Source organism: Branchiostoma belcheri, unplaced genomic scaffold (assembly GCF_001625305.1).
Source record: "Branchiostoma belcheri isolate BF01 breed outbred unplaced genomic scaffold, Haploidv18h27 scaffold233, whole genome shotgun sequence".
In the NCBI taxonomy this organism is placed as follows: Eukaryota; Metazoa; Chordata; class Leptocardii; order Amphioxiformes; family Branchiostomatidae; genus Branchiostoma; species Branchiostoma belcheri.
This window is the reverse complement of record NW_017803836.1, coordinates 195,344-213,373: the sequence shown is the minus strand read 5'-3', so window position 1 is coordinate 213,373 and position 18,030 is coordinate 195,344. Positions and strand designations below refer to the sequence as shown.

Sequence of the window (18,030 nt, the reverse complement as noted above, 5' to 3'; positions counted from 1 at the left end):
CCCCCCCCTCAGAACTCGAGAACGGTATATCGTAGGACCACCAAATTTTCAGAGGATGATGTACTAGTAAAAATTTATCATACGTACTAATTTTTATGTCGTTGTGACGTAATATGACGTCATTATGACGTCATTAATGTGATTTTATTGGCCAAAACCGTCTAGATAGGTTATTCCCTGAAAACTAAACAGTATACGACATAACTTTACCAAAAGTGTTTATGGCAGAATATTAGGATGTACTAAGTCTTATGTTGCCCATAGCAACACCGGTGACGTCATAAAATGACGTCATGCATATATTACATATCCGCCATCTTGGATCATCAATCTTGAATTTTGAAAAATAGTTGTTTTTTTCTAGGATGAAGCCTAAAATACATTGTAAACAGACTAAAGACATTCATATGAACCTTTTTGTAAAAAAAAATGGGAGTATTGATGAAATTTTAAGGAAAATAAGCTGCATTTACCTGATCTAATGATATGGTCCGCCATCTTGGATTTTGGCCAATGACGTCATCAAATTAGCATAAATTATGCATTTTTAATGATAAAATTTACATATAATTATATGTGATGTTATTAATGTTAGGAACAATGTGTAACTTGACATAAAACCCATAAAATTCTGTTGTTTAAATGGAAATAATTAAATTTGGCAAAAAATGCCTGTCAGAAACCCGTTGCCATGGCAACAAGAAAAATCATAATCTTATTCCACTGATACAGATTTGTTGCCAACAATATTTTAGGAAAAGTCACCAAATTTGGCGGTTCTAGCTTTAGCCGTTCAGACGCTAGGTGACATCAAAGTTGCCGCGGGCACTTTAAGCCCCCCCCCCGGTCTAGATAGGGTTAAGGTACCTTTGTTGCACAATGGTTGTACAGGGTACAAAGTATAGCAACTACTAAATACATCTTAAGTACATTTTCTAAACCTAACTAATGAAAACGTTGGTGGCTAGTATGAACTTCTAGAACCATTGAAGGGGTTTCTAATATTGGTTTCTAAGTTCATTGTAGTAAATGTTGGAATATAATCTAAAGCTACGGTCACAATCCGCCGTACGTGCTTCTGTGTGCTGTCTACGTACAAAAATGTGGGCAAACGTAGGGCATCAGTGCGTGGTAAGTACCACCTCCGTACGGAATCCTACGGATTTTGGAGCACGCAGACACGCTGTAAAACTTTAAGGGCATGTAAAACTTTTTCTACATGCGGTCTGCGGATTCACCACCCGTGCGTGCGAGTACGAGCGACGGGCGTGCCCCTCCTTACGGTTAAGTTGTAATCGCACAGAGATCGTACGTTGTAAGCACGCACAACTCACTTACCACTTGCGCAACGTACAGTGCACCCAACCGCTCACGGCCAGACGTAACGTGCAGACCACACTCTTACACCCTGCGCAACCGTGCGATTGGCGTGTGAGTCGCGTTCGTCGACGCCACTACTTCTCTACGTTTTCAGAAAAAAACGTAGCAGACGTAGGCTCCCGAAAAACGTACGGACAAAAAGCACGTACGGCGGGTTGTGACCGTAGCTTAAGGGTCTAGTGTATAGTTTGTGAAGTATAGCAATCTCGATATACAATCAATAAGTGATATTTCACGTCAATCAGCTCTGAACAAAATGGAAAACCCTCTGGTCGATATGATTTTTTTAAAATATCCCGGTCTGAATACAATGTGACAGCCAATTCGGAGTTTTGTGATTGCGCTACGTACATATTTTTTTTTTTTTGTTAAAAAATTTTCTTACGTAAAGTGCTTGTTCAGAGAAGGTTTGGAACTATTTTCAAAAGCCAATTCTATATATACATGTATTGTTGTCGTAGTTAAGCAGCGATTGGTAAATGGTATCACTTTAGGATTAACCATATTTGTCAAAAACTATGGTAATGGAGGGTATCTTTACGTTGGATATCCAGTCGTGTTTTTCTTATAGAACGAGGCCTTCCTTTCCTTCCTATCTTTTATTTCTGTATTCAATAATATCCTTGTATATGTGTTATCACCTGTCCTTTAGATGTTTTATCAATTGCCTTTGTAGATGTGTAGACATCACATACAGTAGTTGTACAAAAGTGCCGGTTGTAGCAGCTGCTTGCCATCAAAGAAGAAGAAATTGTGCCACTTGTTTTATTGATCCATAAACTCAAAATTAGGGACTATCTACCAGATCGCATGGGAAATCACTGCCACAGTGGCTCAAAAATTGAACTGCCTAGAGGTCATACTCCACCTATATTACACTACCACAACTTCCAGCACGTCTCCCTCGATATAGTGCCGCTGGAGAAGACGCATCCTCGAAGTGTGTGGGTCTTTGAGAATCGCAACCTTTTATCTACCTTTACGAAATCCACATCTCTCTCTCTCTCTCTCTCTCTCTCTCTCTGTGTGTGTGTTACAACATCCATTTATCTCTAAAACAAGTTTTAAAATTTCCCCAAAATACTTTGATTCGGAGTACAGCTGGTCTGACACAAATAAAAAGTACGAAATACACATCACCATCATCATCATCAACAACGAAATGCACAACTGTATAAAAGTATTAGTGACTTATCTGATGACAGACATTTACGACATATTTTTTCCATTTTTGGCGTGTTAACCAGAGACGAAGGGGGACAAATTTCTTGTTTTATTTTCCCGAAATCGGGCGAAACCAATGCCCACTGATTTAACTTATACTTTATACTTGCTGTGGCCTAATCTACAATTTTACACACAATTAAAGGGTGTTAAGACGTCTGAATTTTTAGCTAAGTTTTTAAAATCTCTAAAAATTTTTCTTCATAGGAATATCCAAACATTTCAAAGTCTGACTTAAACTTTCTTATAACTCTTTTTACGTCTTCCATCGGAATAAATCCGTAGATGTTCGGGAGATTTTCTGCTGCAGCCCTTTGTTTTGTCCGTGGTAGAATATGATCCCGATTTGTGACTCCAACCTTTCGGAGAAAGAGACGTAGGTCGTCAGCTAACGTCTCTGTATGTGCGATGAAGTCATAGGGAACCTTAGAAAAAAAAATGTTTTGTGTAATATGTCAAGTAGTACATCCAAATATTGTTTACAATGTGCATTGGTATTGTAACTCTACATTTTAGGTCGTTAATACGTTGTTATTGATATATTAGTGCTCATCTAGTTGTTGAATGATTAATGTGTTTGTAATTAAAAACTTCACATTTACTATTATATATAATTAAATGCTTTTAACGTGAGAATATCATTATGGCAAGGATTTTTAATGCACTGTTAACATGCAAAGCATTTTTAATGATTTAATCAAGTACGCCAAAATTAGTTACTCAAACAACTAGATATGATTATGTATATTCTTGATGTCAAACCTTTATCGACTTTTAATCAAGCTTTGCATGGAATATACAACTTTTTTTAAAACCTAAAGAAGTTTCAAAAAAAGGTCAACCAAGCGAAAATAGTGTATACCATACTATAGTTGACCATAGATTAAAAGGGTACAGCAAACGATCTCAAAAGCTCTTTACTAGGTTTTCACAGACGCCGAGTAAAATTCATGATCTTATCCTTTATTTGTATGTCAATACTACTTAACCAGTTTGTTAATTAAGTTAGTGCATACAAACGAAAAATTGCAGGTGGAGCAAGCATGTGTTGCACTTATATTTCAAATAAAAGCAATCAGTTTGAGCCCAGCGTTTGGTAACATGCGCTTGTATCAGTTTTAGTTGCCCTGTCAATGGCCACACCTTTTAATGTCATCCTGATAATTAAAACATATGGTTGAAACCAAATAGTTAAGGAATTCCACTTAGAGAATAGTAAGATGTAAGGAAGGGGATTGGTAAGATGTAAGAGGAATATGATAATATAACCATTGACTGTTTGCAGCATTGTGATGACTAAAACCAACCTTGCAAGGACTGCAGGCATCAGAAACAGGAATCCAGTGTCGATTCTCCCACTTTTTTTTATTGTCAGTCGCTGCTCTTACAAAGGCCAAAAACGGTATTTGTTTGGTCATATTATCTCCTTTAGTCTGAAACAAAAGATATCCATTAATTATAGACAAATAGGATACACTGCACGCATTTGTTTGCAATATTTTTTTTCATTTATGAATTTGTTTAATGTTTTATTGTTGACGATGGCTAGAGTCGTGCCCTACACAGGAGGGATCAGAGCAAACATGTTAGTCATTTCTTACTATATCAAATGTTATCTTGAAAGATCTTCTGTGTTGGTAGAAGTCCTTATGAAACAAGTTAAAACAATTTATCTGCAATTAAACCACACAAGGCTAAAAGCCAACAAGAGAGAGTGCAGTTATGGCAAGACCACTTTTCCAAACTACTAGGCCACCCCCCGAATATTGTGGAAAAGCCTGTTGTGCCAATCATAGAATACACCCTGCCAATTAGTACAGATGACTTTACCAGGGAGGAACTTCTGAACTGTATTAAGACATTCAGTAATCGCAAAACCCCTGGCCTCGACAACATACCAATAGAAGTCTGGAAGACAGATGCCTTTGATTGACCCCCTTCTTGAAATTTGTAATAGAACGTTCCACCAAGACAGAGCTGACATTTGGGTTAACAGTGGAATACTCCCCCTACCAAAAAAGGGAGACCTTGGCTATGCAACCAACTATAGAGGAATCAGTCTGTCAGTTACAGCATCTAAAATCTACAACAAAATGCTCTTGCTGAGGATTAGGCCACATGTAGAGCCATTACTTAGAAACAACCAAAATGGTTTTCGGCCCGGCAGATCGACTTTGTCACAAATACTGGCTTTGCGAAGACTTATTGAAGGAATCAAAGATCAGAACCTCAAAGCAGTCATAACATTCATCGACTTTAGCAAAGCGTTCGATTCGATTCATCGCAAGAAGCTAATGGAAATTCTGAGAGGATATGGCATACAAGACAAAATTGTTGCGGCAATCAATATTCTCTACGAAGGCACAAAAGCGAAAGTGCTTTCACCACACGGAGAAACAGAGTTTTTTTAAATAACCGCAGGTGTATTACAAGGAGATACACTAGCTCCCTTTCTTTTTATAGTGGCCTTGGACTATGTAATGAGACAAGCCACAGAAAAATCTGAGCATACTGGCTTTGTGTTGAAACCAAGAAAGAGCAGTAGATACCCAGCAGAACTACTGACTGACACAGACTTTCCTGATGATATTGCCCTTACTTCCAACATAATTGCAGAAGCACAGTTATTGCTACATAAAGTAGAAAATGCCGCGAAAACTGTTGGACTGCACGCAAACGACTCAAAAACAGAGTATATGGTTTTTAACCAACCCGAAGGAAGCCTGATATCAACAAAAGGACAGGCACTCAACTGTGTGCAAGATTTCAAATACTTAGGATCGTGGTTAAAAAGCTCCAGCAAAGATGTTGAGGTTAGAATTGCTCTTGCTTGGGGAGCCATGAGTAAGATGTCAGTTGTGTGGAAAACTGACCTATGTCCTGCTACAAAAAATCAGCTTTTTAGAGCAGCAGTGGAGTCAATCCTTTTGTATGGATCAGAATGCTGGACACTTACAAAAACCATGGAAAGAAGATTAAATGGCTCATATACTAGAATGTTGAGAAATGTTTTAAACGTCTCACGGAGACAAAAAATGTCAAACCGTGAGCTATATAAGAACATACCGCCAATCGCTGAGACAATACGTCAAAGAAGACTACGTTTTGTAGGCCACTGTTGGAGAAAAAAGGACGAGGTAGTTCAAAGACTCTTACTGTGGAATCCAAACCATGGAAAAAGAAGTCGTGGAAGACCACATAAAACGTATATTAATCAACTTGAAGCTGACAGTGGATTAAACCTGAACCAGCTGCCTGCAGCGATGGACAACAGGGAGCTATGGAGACATCTAGTCATGAAAGATTCCGAGCGAGTCTCGACGGAGTGAGTGTGAGTGAGTGAAACCGCACTTGCTAACACAAAAAAGTTGGACTCCGTGAGCAGGGTATCATAGGTTTGTGAGACCTTTAAAGTAATTGAGCTAGGTCGTTTGTTTTTTAGGAACCTAACATTGCGAGGTCTTTCCGTCTCTCTGCCCTTGACAATATACGGTAAACTACCGCAAATGTACTTTTCTTTGGTGTTTTGTCAATGGTTAAAACCAGTATATTCCGAAGGGGTTTTAGTTTGTCTAAAACCGGTCTTGATCCCGTGTTCTATTCACTTTGGCCTTTCGTGGAAGGCAGAACAACAAGGCCACTGTTTGTGTCCGTGTTGCTCTTGTTACAGTTTCTGGGCTTATAAAGATTTGGGTCTATTAGCCTAGTCTGACGCCCAGGTGGGCTATCCACACTTAGCGCATGTGAAAGGTAAAGTTATCTTTCTCTAATCTAGGCTCAGTAATAATCCCTTCCGCTCTGTGGAACAAGATGCGGATAACCCCGAGTTCATGTCAGCATGTGTGGGTTTGCGGTATATCTTAACCTGCAAGGAATTGTCCTATTTTACTGTAGTTAGCGTATCATTAGACAAAATGGGACTAAACGCTACACGACGAGCGGGATTCCTGCCCTGGACAAACGGCTAAATGAACTGTAGACCATGAACTTTTATTACTCGTACGTTCTAGTAGCCGTAATTCCAAACCGTGTTTTTATTCACATTCCACAAAGCTACATTGTTTTCAAGATGAAATACGCAACTTAATGCTCCTGTCGATTTTAAACTAATATTCGCTTCTAAATTTACTATATTTTTAGATTTTATGAATGTAAATAGTTAGTCGCAACATGGTGTTAGAATAGGCCTCGCAATGTAGCCATCATAGCTGTTAGGAGGCCGGTGTGTACATTTTCTTGTTCTCGTAATAATAAACCATTCTACTACTACTACTACTACTACTACTACTACTACTACTACTACTACAAAATCTCATTGGACAAAGTAAGAATTTTGGACACAGAATCGGACTTTTTCGCACGAGGGATTAAAGAGGCCTTCCACATCAGGGCATTACAGCCATCCCTCAAGAGAGTCGGGGGGGGGGGGGGCACAGGCTTTCTGAAACCTATGATCCGCCTGCCACGGAGTCAAGTGTGATATCTGTGTGACGTCATGAAAACGGAGTATTGCTAATTCCATCACAAAGACTGGAGTTGTAAGGTAAAAAAATTTGGTGAGTCCAACTTTGTTGGCAATTGCAGTGTTATGTATCGTAGGGAAGTTAGTATGGAACACCCCCATATCCCCAATGGAACGCTCCAGGGGAGCATAGGGGGGCATTCTGAGAAGGGAGCCCGGGAGCAAGGGTGTGGAAAATAAAGGCTGTGGAACTTTGACTTTGGTGTGTGTCCAACTGTTCTTGGAGATTTAAGAGGAACCTGTAACATTGGCGTTGTCGGCAGGACAGTTGGTCAGGAAGCGCCAAAAGAGGTTGTAACCAGCAGAAATCAGAGGACTTTGTGCTAATCGTGCAAAGTTGGAAGCTGAGGCTGGAGACCAGACGTCCACAGGACCCGGACAGAATCAGTGCACGTGGGAGCCTGAGGAGAAGATTGTATCACCAGCAGAAATCAGTGGACCTTGTGGTGATCGTGCAAGGTTGGAGGCTGAGGCTGGAGATCAAACGTCTACAGAATCAGAGCACGTGGGAGCCAGAGAAGAAGGCTGTGACCAGCGGAGACCAGCGGGCTTTGTGTGGATACAACGGCAAAGATCGCGGAGTGGTGCTTCACGGGGCGGTCAGTGGAAGCGGTGGAAGCAAGAGGAGAGTCCAGGAGGGAATTCCAGGAGAAGACGGGACGCTGTGGAGCCCAGCAGTGTTGTATGGACGCTTTCCGGAGATTGACGACTCGAGGAGGAGTGAGCAGCGGGACTGTCTTAAAGGATTCATTTACTGAACTTTAGGAACTATCATATGATTGAGGACAGTGGCAGAGAGAGAGCAGACTGAAGCAGCTGGTAACAGTTGGTGTATTTCGTTGTTCTGTTGACCTGTTGCGAGTTTCTAGAACTTAGTAGAAGTCTGTATCTCCTAGAAGTGTATTTTCTAAAAGTCTTGTGTTGTTTTGTGAGGTTACTCTGCTTAGGAATGTGCTTTTGATAGATGTGGTCAGGTGTTGTTGACAGATAGCTACCGCTAGGGCTAGTCCAGTATTGCACTCTAGAGTAGGGTTTCACCAATCACATCTGGTCCCACTTTTATCAGAGACAGAGACTTTTATCAGGGGTAGTGCATTGATTGCAAGGACCGTTCATTGACTGTGGTTAGGGGGTGGTGTACCTGTGTCAGCCATGGATAAGCTAATCGAACAAGGCAAGGAGATGGGCTTGGAGGGGGAAAACCTCCTGAAGTTTGTGATTGCCCAGCAGGCTATAGAAAGAGATGAACGGGCCAAGAAAAGGGAGGCTCAGAGGGAGAATGAGGCTAAGGAGAAAGAGGCTCAAAGAAGACATGAGCTGGAGATGGAAGAGCTGAAGGTACGGCAGGCGGAAATCGAGTACCATAAGGCCAAGAAGGAAGGTACAGGAGACGTCAAGGCTAAGACGCCGAGACTACCCAGCTTCATGGAGGGCGAAGAAATAGATGGGTACCTCTTGAGGTTTGAGAGGTTTGCCCGTGCCAACCACTGGGCGGAAGACACGTGGGCGTCNCTACTGAGTGACCTACTCACGGGAGGGCACTGGATGTGTACAGCAGGCTATCTGATGACGATGCCCAGGATTACGATAAGGTGAAGGAAGCCATTCTTAAGAGGTATGAACTTACCGAAGACGGTTTCAAGAAAAAGTTCCGGTCTGAAGTTCCCCAGGAGGGGGAAGGTCCGGACCAGTACATTGTACGCCTCAGCAGTTACCTGAACAGGTGGATCGAGCTGTCTAACACTCCCAAGACGTATGAGGGAATCTGTGATCCGGTCGTCCAGGAACAATTCCTGGATCTGTGCCCCTTAGATCTGTCAATCCACCTACGAGAGAGGAAACCAAAGTCCTTGGAGGAGTTGGGGAGGATGAGCGACCAGTATCTGACGGCTCACGAGACGAGCCTGGCTGAAGGTGTCCGTCCACGCAACTCATCAAGATCTGAGGGCGAGCCTGGCCGGAAGAGCGGTCAAGGTGGCTCCGGGGAGCCTGGGGGAGGCTTCCGTAAGACCTGTTACCACTGTCGTGAAACAGGGCACGTGAAAGCTGATTGCCCTGGTTTGGGGAAAGGGTTCTCCAAGAAGAATGTGGTGGCACAGAGTATGTTCGCGCAGGGAGCAGACAAGCCCTGGGACGCGGATGGAAACGTGGCGGAAGATAGCAAGTACAGCAGCACTGGAGCTGTGAACGGTCAGCAAGTACAGGTGTACAGGGACACTGGGAGCTGAGCTGGAAGTAGATGGTAACGCGAGAGAGGTAGAAGTAGGGGTGATGAACACACCCTATTCAGTGTTGCTAGGCAACGACTACGGGGCGGCCTGCGTCGGAAGTAGGGCAGGCCCGGTAACAACTCAGGAGATCAAGAGTGAGTTTGGGGAGGACAAGAGGTGCCTTGGGCGTGGTCAGAAGATGGAGTCAGAGGTACCACGATATCAGATTCCAGCGAGACGCCAGCAAGGTGGCCAAGTCGCGTATCCTCCGAAAGCAGAAGTGAGGAGCGAGAGTAACACAGTAAAACAGAGGATACAGAAGCTCATGGAGGAGGATCCGGTTTACCGGAGGGGTCGGCTGCGTTGGTTGCAGAGGCAGCATCAACTAAAGGAGGCAGCAGGAAAACGCACCAAGCAGGAGTATGATGTGAAATAAGTTTTAGAGCATGCCATGGCTGACCAGGTGAAGTACCGGAGTAGAAGTGTATTGTAACAGAGTAGTGTTTTAAGGTAGCTGATTCCCCTGTTAGTAGTTTTAGTAGTAGTGAGCAAGTTGTTAGCAAGGCGACAAATGATTGTCAAATGATTAGAATACTTGTTGACAATGTTGTGATTGGATAAGACGATACATGTACTTCAACCATGATGTGTTAGAAGATAACGGGTACGATATTTCAGGTTAAGGAGGGCTGGGACGAGATACTGGCACGTGATACTGATATTATATCAGTGTCATGCTTTATTGGACAAGGTTAGTGATATCACTAACGGAAAAGGTTGCCTGTTTTGTGCTGTAGGCTGGTTCTATATTTATATCTATGGGCGGTATCAAAAAATTAAGACACTGTTCAAGTAGCTGTTTTGGTTATTTCAAAGGTTTCAAGTACATGTATAATCTGAAGATAAATACTTGCAGTAAATAAGAAATTGCAGTAAATGTCAATATCAAACAGACATCCTCATCAAACATATTCTCGTTAGGCTGTCCTTAAAATACATTTAATGTTTTGAACTTGTCGAACGACGGCGGTAAATAGCCTGTAACTAACCGTCTTGATCCTTTAACTCTATGGTCAAACCATATTCGACGCAGTAAAGCAAACCTTAAGAATATGATCCAGGCTGTTCTGGGGTACAATCTATTTGCATGATAATGGGTAATATAGGTAATCGATGACAATAAATTACCGTGCATATATCATTTTCTGTCTAAATAATGCAACGGCATGGCATTGGCCTCCACTTACATGTTCTAGCGTCTGGAGATTCTTACTGGCATCCATCTTAGTTTCCTGTCACACATTCTCATCCCATTACATTGATTGAAGAATGTAATAAACGTTTGTTGGTTTTTCTACTTTAGTCGTTTTCGTTTTATGTATATTTTGCGCTGAAGTAAGACTTCAGTCGTTTAAACTGTCCACTTGGTCGTTATGTTTTGTACAGGGGACCTTGGCCCATGTACCATGTACCACCAGCACTACTCTTGCTATGGTTCGAAAACAGGTATACGCTAATTCTTGATCATAACTTAATTGTTTCTTGGTAAAATTATGACAGAGCTTAGAAATGTTAACAAAGTTGTGTTTTGCGGTTTATTATCATAATTTGAGAACGTCTAGATGATTATTTTGACCTTGATACTATTAGATTTTGACCTCAATATCGATTTTACAGTAATGACGCGTAACTTCCATGTATTATCTCGTAATGTGGGCATGTCACGCTATTAATTTTTGAGTAGTTGATAGCTTGGGGATACTTGGTGTAAATTCATTGTGGCTATTCTTAAACGGCAGTTTTTTATACAAAACTGAACCTGTGTCGCCAGCCATGACGAATTGACCTGTTTTGAGCGTAGAGCGCAAAGAGGTGAAAGCAAAACTGAACCGTGACGCCAACAAATGGATTGACTTCATTTGGCGCAGTTGTGCGAGCAGTGACAGAGTACTGGCTGTTCAGCCTAATAGCCATATTCAAAAAACATGATATCTTCAGAGCTCTATACAAAACTGAACCCGTGACGCCAACCACCAGCATCGACTTGTTTTGTACTTATAGTTTTATTCACAAGGGTCTAACCAAAAATAAGCGTTGACGCCAACCAACGAATTGAGTTGTTTCGGCGCAGAGCTATTGACTACAAGCTTGATACCGACGGAACCCGACCTGTCAGAGCAGCAATACCAGCTCTGCGGGCCGCAGGTACGTTACAAAGCCTAGTAGTCACATTGAACTGGCTTAAAATCCCCAGAGCTCTATACAAAACTGAACCTGTGTCGCAAGCCATGACTTGTTTTGAGCGCAGAGCGCAAAGAGGTGAAAGTAAAACTGAACGGTGACGCCAACCAACAAATTGACTTCTTTAGGCGCAGAGCTCTGCGGGGGTATCGCGGAGGGCTGTACGAGCAACCTAGGTTGCTCGTGTAGCCCCTATTGGTTTTGTGTCTGGCATATGGCTTGTAAATGTGATACCTACATGCAGTCAGATAAACCAGTATGGACTTAGGCTCTATATGTAGAACTGGGCATGTAACTACAAGCCAAGGTCCCAAGCTACAAGCAAGAACATGGCAAGCCAGAGCTGTCATTACTATTATACTTCATATTTTTGGTTACTAGTGAATATAGCTTCTTATATATATATATATGTGTGTGTGTGTGTGTGTGTGTGTGTGTGTGTGTGTGTGTGTGTGTGTGTGTGTCATTTAAAAGTGTCCTGAAGAGAAATTTTTACTTGGCAAGCTAAACTGTCTTAGATAGGCTTTCCCTATGTACACTGCACGGCTGCCAGGACAAGACTAAACTCTGGTAGTTTATGTTATCTCATTGATAGGGTCATTATATAGTATTACTGGCCTCTTAAAAAAGTGTGTTTAATAGATCTTTATGACATCGGATTTGTCGAAAGGTTAAGAGACACTTTATACAAATAAATTTTACCCCCCAAAAAATTTAGACCATAAAAATGTTACTGAGAAAGAGAGAAACATTAAGAAATAGATTATGTAAAAAGCACACCATTAGCATAATCATAAAAGTGCCATAATCCAGTAAAAAACGTTCATTCCTGTATCGTGCAATATTGCTGTGGAACAATCTACCATATCATGTTAAAACACTGAGTAAACTACTCAGGTTCAAAAAAAGCTATCGTAAACAGTGTTACATGGACCTCTACCTCTAGTTTTTAATTTGGAAATGCCAGTTCGTGTGTTCATTGTTGATGTTTTGATGTACTCATGATCATGTCTTTTTAAATGTATTCACTGTTTTTTTACTGTAATTTCCATGTATGTAAGCCCTGTAGGGCTAAAATGCTTCGAAATAAATGAAATTCAATATCAAGAAATGTACGAATGTATTACTCATGGCACTTTGAATTTACAATGAGGTGGGCAAAATTGAATGTAAATTATCCAAATGGTAACCTAATTTGCATTATTTTATTGTTGGTGTGTTTTTAACAACGTTGTATAAAGAGGGATTACCGAATGCAAAATTTTTGTGCCACAAATGCTACTCTTAAAATAACCTTTTCTGCACAAAATACATGCTATAAAGCAATTGACTACCCACGGTGGTAAAATCTGGGCTGCAAAGTTCCCACATGCCATAGAACCCGAACTGTGTTCGATCGTGTTCGATCTGGGCAATTCGAATCGAACCCGCGTTCTATTTCGGGGTCACCTGCGGTCATTTACAATAAAGCGGCAAAACAAGCCTTTCTGCCTCCGTGCCTTGCAACAGATAAAAAACAACACCTTTCTATAGATAAAAACAGTTTCCTGGACAGTACATATCATTTTTTGTGGACATGTAACATGTAGCGAAGCTACTGTCGTATCCTTGGGTGACCTTGAATACTGTAATGATTCTTTACACCAGTATGAATAACGCAATGCACACTTTTGGTGGACATGACATGTCTGCAAAACTCGTTTTAACCTGCAAGCATGGAGAGTCAAACATACCCCATTTACGGCCCAAAATGACCGTAACGGTTGTCCCGAAAATCGTGTTTTAGGGATTTTTGAAAAATTGCCTCAATTATGAATTATGGGTAATTTAGTGCGAAAAATGTAAAAAATAATCATTTTTTCACCGATATGTCGACAAAAACTAGACTTACAATTACAAATTAAAAAATCCCTAAAACACGATTTTTGACCTTATTCCTAGTCGTCGAAAAATATAAAAATCGGGGATCTGGGGTGATATACGTAGCCAGGTTAAAACGATGTTTGCCTAAAAACATGGCATGACTTGTGGTCGGAAACCCGGAAAAAATCGTCTTTCGGAGCGAAATTTCGAAAAATCAATGATTTAACATAAACAGCTAATATTAAAAGGATGTTAAGGCTATAATTTCATTTTAATTTGACGAAATGTACCATTAAATCCTTTTTGTTCATTTTCAAGTATTTTACGGGTAGTCCAAAATAGGCCAAAATAGCGTCTTGTAACCCGATAACTTTTAGAACGCGCCTAGCAATGGGAAAGAATGCCGTAGTGACAGACCGCCGTGACCCCTCTTAAAAAATATTTATATGTCGTTAAAGTTACATAAGTAATTATGAATAGTTATACCTCTTTCACTACGTTGGATTCCTTTGAAGAAATCGTCTGAAGCATACTTCGGTACTGTTCGTTGTATCGAAGATGAGGGTTGCTTAGAAATCTACTCATCCAAGCCGATGCCAACCTGGAAAATACCAAATTACCTGAATAAAAGTTAAAATAAATATTTAAACCCATAAGTTTAATTGACAGTAAGAAAGATCCCCCACTGTGACCATCCCAACGGTCTAGATAGGTTATTCCCAGAAAAATGCCAATGGCATAAAGCAAAACTGTGATTATGAAAGAAAATTAGGGCGTACTTTGTTGCCCTCAGCAACACCGGTGAGGTCATTAAATGACGTCATGCATGTTTAAGCTATCTGCCATCTTGGATCATCAATTTTTATTTTTTTTAATGTTGTTTTTTTTCAGGTTAAAGCCTAAAATCATTGGAAATAGAATAAAGACGTTCACATTAACCTTTTTATGGAAAAAAAGCAATGGAAGTAGTGACGAAATTGTAAGGAAAGGAGATACACGAAATTGACAGGAATGGTCAGGTCCGCCATCTTCGATTTTGTTCAATGACGTCATCAAATTAGCATAAGCTATGCATTTTAATGATGAACTTTGCATACAATTACATGAGATGTTCTTAATATTTGAAACCATGTGTAGGCATAAAACCAATAAAATTCTATTCTTCAAACGAAAATTACTAAATTTAGCAAAGAATGCCTGTCAAAACATGTTTTTTACCACCGATACAACATTGTTTCCAACAATATTTTAGGAAAAGTCACTACGTTTGGACCGTACCATTATACAGTAACTTGTAGTATTTATCTATTAACCCTACATATATATATATATTTATATATGTGTCTGTGTGTGTGTGTGTATAGCGGGCCTAAGTCTGATTGGATTCGGGCCGTGATCCTCGCTACCGCCGATTAGTGCCCAGTTTTCCAACACGATTTGCGTCTCGCCTCTATTAACTGAATGGTGCTGTGTTACGCCTTAGGGTTTATTTAACTAGGAATGTAAAGAAATTGCTGGGAAATCGACTCTTTGTATTTAGGTTACACGGCCAAAACTACATAAAAGGCCTTTCAAGCTAGAAAGTCACAACATATTGACGGACTACCAGCATGGGTTTAGAGCTAAGTGATCCTCAGAAACACAGCTCATACTAGCAGTTCATGACATAGCCGGTGCACTGAACAGTAAGAGCAAGTAGATTTAGCGATACTTGACTTCACAAAAGCGTTCGATAAAGTCCCCCACGGTAGACTCATCTCATAACTGCAGTATTATGGAATCCAAGGAAATGTTCTGGGACCATTGCTATTCCTTCTGTATATTAATGACCTACCAGATCAGCTTGATTCAAAGGTGGGATTATTTGCGGATGACTGTCTGTTGTATGTAGAGCTGTCTACACAGAATGACTCACACCTTTTACAAAAAGATCTAAACACGTTCGAAGAATGGTCAAGCAAATGGCTTATGCAGTTTAACCCAGAAAAATGATATATTATGCATATATCAAACAAATGAACCCCACATATAGCTAGCTATCTGTTCAGTGGTCAAGCTTTGGCAACAACAAAAACCCACCCGTACCTCGGTGTTACATTGACAAGTAGCCTTAAGTGTGGCACGCATGTTAATAACATCACTGCGAAGGCCAAACAAACATTGGGAGTGATTAGACGCAATCTGTGGTCATGTCCAACAAGGGTAAAATTATTATGGGTATTATTATAAGGGTATACTTTCTATCGTTAAATAGTCATAAATTATGCTGACGTCATCGGTCAAAATCCAAGATGGCGGGCCATATAATTAGGTCTTGTGTAATCATTTTTTCACTAGTTTTTCGTCTCAACTCCGTGTTTTTCCACATAAAAAGTTCATATGAGCATTTTTTAGTCCATTTGCGTTTCGTTTTGAGGCAATATCTGGAAAAAAATGCAATTTTTAAAATTCAAGATTTCCGATCGAAGATGGCCGACAGCTAATTATGCATTGCGTCATTTCATGACGTCATTTAGACCTCAGTGTTGTTGCCAAGGGCAACATAAGTATAAGCAGACATATATATTCCATCATAGACACTTTTTGTTAAAGTTTGGTTGTATCCAAATACGTTTTTGGGGAAAAAAATTTGACGGGTTTCATTAAAATCATATAAATGACGTCAAAATTGTTAACAACAGTCATAACCTTGTAAAAGCCGACATAGTTTAATGTAAAAAAATAATTACAATTTGCAATCACCGTTTTAAAACAAAAATCATTGAAAGCAAATGTATTTAGTTAATTCTAAATGATTTCCTACCTTTCTATTGGATTTCTCGTGACCAGAAGAGTAAAATACGTCGACAAACGCAGAGCTATTTCTTCCTCAGTATACGAATTTAACAATCTAGGTTTGGAGAGGCTATCAGACGTCTTCATTGCACCTGCGTTTAAATTGACCCCATTTTCCAAATTGTACAGCAGTCTTGATGTTGTTGTGCTTCCCGTCTTTCCAGTGCGACAGTATATTATTTTCTTCTTATCGTAAACGACGAAATAAAAAGTCTTCAGGGAGTTCTGAAATCAAACAAACAAGGTTAAACTTATTCAATTATTTTAACATGAACTTTCCAGGTCTAAATATCAACATGTTATCAACAATGTCACGTATGATTGAACTAACGCGACTGTGTTTTTAAAATCAACCTCTCGTCAATAGTTTATGTATAGTCAACAACCTAGATATGTCTATTCCGAGACAACCAAATCGTTTTTTGTAATATATAAAAATTCAAGTATCGTTCTATTGTAGCTAGGTGGTCAAAGTTTAATCAAATTGTTCAACCTTATATAGACCGGGCTTTTTCGGGGTTCATGGAACAAAGGAGGCTCATACCACCCCACCCCATTACCTAAGAACTGGTGAACGCATCTGATCTAATCAATATAAATGAAAGGTACACATTAAATCTGTGCAGCAAGCTGCCTTTAGCAGCATGAGAACAGTCCCAAAGTAACGACATACGGTTAAGAAATACAGATTGCCTAGTCTTCGAGGTGTTTTCTTCAATTATCCACTCCTACTCCTTACTTCAACTCTGCCTTTTTTCTGTATTCTGCATCACGGGCATTTTGTTCAAAAGGAGAATGTACCTGTGTAAGGCCCCCTATCACACTATGAGCCAAACAAATGTACCCTTTTCATTGAAATTCCACTTCTTGACAGCAGGTTAGCAACAGCATTACCACAGTGGTAACAGTCAGTATTGTCCCGCCATATTGTTGGTCTTTTTAAAAGTTATTACTCTATATAAATAGAAATATCTTTCTTCCTTTGTTTTGCCGACAGCGGCAGAAAATCAACTTATAAGATAAGTTTGACAAGTATTTATACACAAATATATCAAAAGACATTATAGTTTTGTAATTGTAGAAGACTCAATTATTTATTTTCAATTAAGAAATAATGACTCACCGCATGTAAAGATCCATTGCTCTTGCAATACTTTGCAAGTAAGGATGCTCTTCTAATCTGCTCTTCCTCCACAAACATATCAATCTTTTCATCATCGTAATCTATGAGTAAAATGTTTTTGGTCAACTTCAAGCTCTTTGCTACTACATGTGCAGTGAAATTGATCTGACCAATAAAAAAATGCAAATAGAGCTTTTCCAAATGTATAATTTGCAAAGTCTTCTTTTATTAGGTTAAAGCTTAAATTGTGTTCACATTAATTATAATCAAATAATCATTAATTAATTAATTACATTATTTTAGTACCAGACTTAAATGGCACTTATTTCCCTTTCTGCTTTAAGTTAAGTGGCGTTTCTACAGTAAACACTCATTTTTTTTTTAAACAGGAAGACAAATTAACATTATATACGCACCTGGACCATGAGCAACAGCTACTTTCTCGTTTCCTTTCTTAAACTGGATGTTTGTTGTTATTAGATTATTATAGACATATAAGTAGGTAACCATCAGCACGGCGGCGCAAGCAATAAAAAACACATTTACAAAATTGCACTGTGCAGTAGTCATTGTTTGGTTTCATCAACGGTGACCTGCTTCAGCCTTTGAATTTAACCTAAACTTGTCTTTCT

At 39.9% G+C, this 18,030-nt stretch overlaps 1 protein-coding gene across 1 annotated transcript; it reads right to left on the bottom strand.

The window, feature by feature from the left end:
- Positions 1–1,991: 1,991 nt before the first annotated feature.
- LOC109470808 (carbohydrate sulfotransferase 10-like) lies at positions 1,992–18,030 on the bottom strand. Its single transcript, XM_019769886.1, has 6 exons — positions 17,815–18,030; positions 17,399–17,499; positions 16,244–16,500; positions 13,927–14,041; positions 3,912–4,037; positions 1,992–3,029 (listed from the first exon to the last, which is right to left on the bottom strand). Exons 1-6 carry the CDS (start codon positions 17,966–17,968, stop codon positions 2,775–2,777), a joined length of 1,008 nt encoding a protein of 335 aa, XP_019625445.1. The 5' UTR covers positions 17,969–18,030; the 3' UTR covers positions 1,992–2,774.

Bases quoted from the DNA above. Each gene is read 5' to 3' on its own strand.
- LOC109470808 (XM_019769886.1), bottom strand. From the start codon at position 17,968: ATGACTACTGCACAGTGCAATTTTGTAAATGTGTTTTTTATTGCTTGC. The intron at 16,501-17,398 runs GTGAGTCATTAT...GTTTGATTTCAG, and splicing joins GCAATGGATCTTTACATGCG to AACTCCCTGAAGACTTTTTA. The intron at 3,030-3,911 runs GTTGGTTTTAGT...TTTTTTTCTAAG, and splicing joins ATGCCTGCAGTCCTTGCAAG to GTTCCCTATGACTTCATCGC.